Below are 4,969 nucleotides of genomic sequence, written 5' to 3'. Positions count from 1 at the left end.
CAGTGAAGCCAAGGTAAAAAGGCAGTAACTGACTTGAGTGACTGTTGTTACTGCTTTCTGTCCTTGGTTTCACAGTAACTTTTTCCAGTTACTGCAAATATGACCCCCCCATTTTCTCCAAAACACAACACAGTGGAGGCAGGATATTTGTCCAGGTGACAAAGCATGCAGTTACTGCTCTTTTGGTTTGTAGGGCAGGTGATGACACCTGCATAAAGGAATGACCTGCAGTATGTATTACACTCATATCATGGGCTATTTGGCCAATCAAGTGCTATTTCAAAATTAGGTGATTTTGCAACGACAATCAAAATAAAATAAATCCACTGTAATAACAGATTCTACACCTATGATGTAAATGATTCTCTATAAAGTCAATAGTCAATCAGGGGCCATCTGAGTGTAACTTTAGAGTCAGGCCTTAAAGCTGTGACCCACATAGAGACAGGAACCACTCATCTCTCACACTTAAAACACCCAGATTAACGTGGATTATCTCCAAGACCCAGGCCATAAGGCCAAACACTGAGATGTCCTCCTCCTTTTTCCCCTCCCTCCCTCCCTCCCTCCCTCCCTCCCTCCCTCCCTCCCTCCCTCCCTCCCTCCTCTGACCTGTTTGGTTTAGGCTGAGTATTTCCTAAAGTTAATTTAGTGTTTTACCCCCTAGGCCTAATCCTAGATTTGGATTGGGTGAAATGATCCTAGATCTGTGCCTAAAGACAACTTCTACCAGAGAGGGGTTGGTTTGGCAGGCTATTCAGTACAACCTATATAGACAGAGACAGGCTCATCTCAGGGCAAAGGTACTGGACACTATTTACCTCCACATCCCTCCCATTTTGCCCATGAGCCTGGCCTGCCGGTCCCTGTCTCTCAGTCTAAACCCACAGCCTGCCCGGTCCCTGTCTCTCAGTCTAAACCCACAGCCTGGCCTGCCCGGTCCCTGTCTCTCAGTCTAAACCCACAGCCTGGCCTGCCCGGTTCCTGTCTCTCAGTCTAAACCCACAGCCTGGCCTGCCCGGTCCCTGTCTCTCAGTCTAAACCCACAGCCTGGCCTGCCCGGTCCCTGTCTCTCAGTCTAAACCCACAGCCTGGCCTGCCCGGTTCCTGTCTCTCAGTCTAAACCCACAGCCTGGCCTGCCCGGTCCCTGTCTCTCAGTCTAAACCCACAGCCTGGCCTGCCCGGTCCCTGTCTCTCAGTCTAAACCCACAGCCCGGCCTGCCCGGTCCCTGTCTCTCAGTCTAAACCCACAGCCTGGCCTGTCCGGTCCCTGTCTCTCAGTCTAAACCCACAGCCCGGCCTGCCCGGTCCCTGTCTCTCAGTCTAAACCCACAGCCTGGCCTGTCCGGTCCCTGTCTCTCAGTCTAAACCCACAGCCTGGCCTGCCCGGTCCCTGTCTCTCAGTCTAAACCCACAGCCCGGCCTGCCCGGTCCCTGTCTCTCAGTCTAAACCCACAGCCTGGCCTGTCCGGTCCCTGTCTCTCAATCTAAACCCACAGCCTGGCCTGTCCGGTCCCTGTCTCTCAGTCTAAACTCACAGCCTGGCCTGCCCGGTCCCTGTCTCTCAGTCTAAACCCACAGCCCGGCCTGCCCGGTCCCTGTCTCTCAGTCTAAACCCACAGCCTGGCCTGCCCGGTCCCTGTCTCTCAGTCTAAACCCACAGCCCGGCCTGCCCGGTCCCTGTCTCTCAGTCTAAACCCACAGCCTGGCCTGTCCGGTCCCTGTCTCTCAGTCTAAACCCACAGCCTGGCCTGTCCGGTCCCTGTCTCTCAGTCTAAACCCACAGCCTGGCCTGCCCGGTCCCTGTCTCTCAGTCTAAACCCACAGCCTGGCCTGTCCGGTCCCTGTCTCTCAGTCTAAACCCACAGCCTGGCCTGCCCGGTCCCTGTCTCTCAGTCTAAACCCACAGCCTGGACAGATTTGATGATTAAGATTATTGTTAACTAAGAAACTTCCTGCACAGTTCTCACAGCCACTCCTACACGTCTACTTATCTATCTACAGTAGTGTAGTGGGATGTAAACGCAAGCAAATGCGTTTTTTTGCACGACAGTTTGTCGGGAAAAAATGCATTGAAAGTATAGAGGTGTTACTTTTTCACAGCGACCTGCTATTTAACCACCTATTTTCCCCCTCAACACCCATGTTCACTTTTCTGAGCTAATATGTGTATCAACACCGAAAGAGATGCCATCACAATATCAACCTCAACCAGACACCTCTAAAAACTATAGTCTCCATGTGTTACGTTGGTTGACTCTGCCCTAAAGGTTGCAGCTGGGATAGAAAAAGGCTGATAGAAATGACTGTTGGTCTTGGCCAGTGTTGCTCAACATTGATCTTGGGCCAGGGCACCCACTAGGTATGCTGGATTTCACTCCAGCTCAGCATCACATCACCTGTGTGAACACAGCCCATGTTGTCTAGAACAGGGTTTCTCAATTTAACCCCCTGTATGCAGTTGATTTTTTTGTTTACCAATTACTCCCATTAACAAGGCTTAGTTGAATTGGCAGACCATCATTTATCTTAATATAGTCATTCTAAAATAGTTTACTCTCAACGTCATTTATCTCATTGGTTCTAAGGGGATATATTAATTAGTATCTTGGGCAGCTTTTACACAGGCAGCCCAATTCTGATCTTTTTTTCACTAATTTGTTCGACAAATCAAATCAGCTCTGAAAAAGATCTGCTGTGAAAAGATCTGATGAGTTTGGTCAAAAGACAAATTAGTGTGAAAAAGATCAGAATTGGGCTGCCTGTGTAAACGCTGCCCAAGATACTAATTAATAAATGGCGTTGAGAGTGTTCACACAGGCAGCCCAATTATAACCTTTTTTTACACTAATTGGTCTTTTGACCAATCACATCAGATCTTTTCACAGCAGATCTTTTTCAGAGCTGATCTGATTGGTCAACAGACCAATTAGTGGAAAAATATCAGAATTGGGCTGCCTGTCTAAACGCAGCCATAATTAGTGATGTGTGTTACTTAGTTGATTATCTACAGACTACATACTTTAGGCCCTGAATAAGCACAGAAGCATGGGGACCACAGTAAGTACAGTAGCCTACATTTTCTGGATGCTAAATCATTAATCTTGTGGATTATCAGGAAGGATTGGGTGGCTGAAATGGGCAAGAGCTCTACATTAGCTAATTGATGATTAGGACTGAGACTGAACGCAGGAAGTTGGCAGCACCTTAATTGGGGAGACGGGCTCGTTGTAATGGCTGGAGCGGACTAGATGGAATGGTATCAAAGACATCAAACACATGATGGTTTCCATGTTGATGGTGCCATTCCATTAACTCATTTCCAGCCACCCCCACCTACATGTACAGATGACCTCGACTAACCTGTACCCTGCACATTGACTCTGTACCGGGACCCCCTGTATATAGCCTCGTTATTGTTATTTTATTGTTACTTTTTATCAATTTATTTGGTAAATATTTTCTTAACTCTTTCTTGAACTGCATTGTTGATCAAGGGCTTGTAAGTAAGCCTTTCACAGTAAGGTTGTATTTGGCGCATGTGACAATCAAAGTTTGATTTGATTATTATGAGCTGTCCTCCCCTCAGCAGCCTCCAATGGGACCTACATACTGAGGAAAATAAGGCCACTTTTGACCACAGACTGACTTCTGATGATATTCAATATATAGACAGGACCTACATTTAAGAAAAGCTATATTCCCAGAAGTCCATCATTTGTTCTCCTAAAAAAAGCCTCACAAAATTGTATGGCTTGTTTTCTTCTGTCAGTTTGGAGGTGACCCACTATTCCCATGCCACATACTGTAAATGGTAGAAAAACCTTTGTATGCCTATATCCACAATTTCCCCTTGTCCCATCTTCAAAATGATCATCACCGTCATTGATTGTTGTTGTGAGAAGGTTCTCCTACCCAGTGGTTCGGGTTTGGATATCTTCTCTTGCCCCTTAATAGTTCAAGGTTCTAATCCGTCCTTGATCTCTCACCTGGCAGATGACTTCCACTTCTGTCTTGGTGATGTATCCGTTCTTGTCCACGTCGAACAGTGAGAAGGCCCACTCCAGCTTCCTCGTCGTCTTCCCACTGGAGGTCATGTGCAGTGCAATGATGTATTCCTTGAAGTCCAGAGTGCCGTCCTCGTTGGTGTCGAATGAACGGAACACATGCTGAGCGTAGGTCTTGGCTTCGCTATCGGGGAAGAAGCGCGCGTAGATCGTCTCGAACTCCTCTGGCGAGATGCGTCCGGTGGGACACTGCTTCTGGAAGTTCTCGTACCACTGGCACAGCTCGTTCTCCGTGAACTTGGTGTTGAGCTTCAGGTCCTCCAGGATCTCCTTGGAAATAGCACTGCTCTTGGCGTTCCCCATCGTATTAGCCTGTACTGGGATCTCTGGGTTATGGTCGAAGGCTCTCTGAAGTAGTGCCAACAAGCACAATCAGATCTCTACAATGACTGAAGTGTTACCCAGTGTACCACTAGGAACCATACATCAACAAAAGCCTTCACTACCAGGGAGAAAGAACAGAGAGGGAGGCAGAGCAAAGAGACATGACCTAGCTGTGTCAGCAGTAGAGAGAGTATGAAGTGATGTGTTAGGGATGAACTGTTGTCATTCTGATGGGTGACGTAGATAGATAGATGGAGTAGGGAAGGAGGGGGTGGAATTAGACTGCTACCTTTGGCGACTGGGTTAATTCAGTTAATTCAGGATTTAAGGTGGCTGAGCTTTCCACTCAAATTAACTTTAATTTCCATATTCTCTTTTGCCAAACCATCTCTCTTCTTGTCTGGTCTGTGTGTCGGCCAAGGCCCTGTTATCATTAGAATTTAAATTTCTAAATAAGAGCCAAATCCTAACTTTAAAGACGTGTAGGTAACTCAAACCCAATTTAAATCAATGCAGGATTTACTTGAAAGTACAAGTTAGGTACGAGACGTCAAGTGAGAATTTGTCTCTGCTTGGT

General features: G+C 47.2%; 1 protein-coding gene across 1 annotated transcript in view; it reads right to left on the bottom strand.

Moving 5' to 3' along the window:
• LOC109880149 (recoverin-like) overlaps positions 1-4,624 on the bottom strand; it is a 9,850-nt gene extending 5,226 nt beyond the window's left edge. Inside the window, exon 1 of the mRNA XM_031785701.1 lies at positions 3,991-4,624. Within this exon, the coding sequence (XP_031641561.1) occupies positions 3,991-4,371 (381 nt within the window). The 5' untranslated portion in view covers positions 4,372-4,624. The remainder of the gene's footprint in view (positions 1-3,990) is intronic.
• Between the last annotated feature and the right edge of the window lie 345 nt (positions 4,625-4,969).

This window comes from Oncorhynchus kisutch, linkage group LG2, assembly GCF_002021735.2.
Source record: "Oncorhynchus kisutch isolate 150728-3 linkage group LG2, Okis_V2, whole genome shotgun sequence".
Lineage (NCBI taxonomy): Eukaryota > Metazoa > Chordata > Actinopteri > Salmoniformes > Salmonidae > Oncorhynchus > Oncorhynchus kisutch.
The sequence above is the reverse complement of the archived record's forward strand: the minus strand, read 5'-3'. Positions and strand labels throughout refer to the sequence as shown.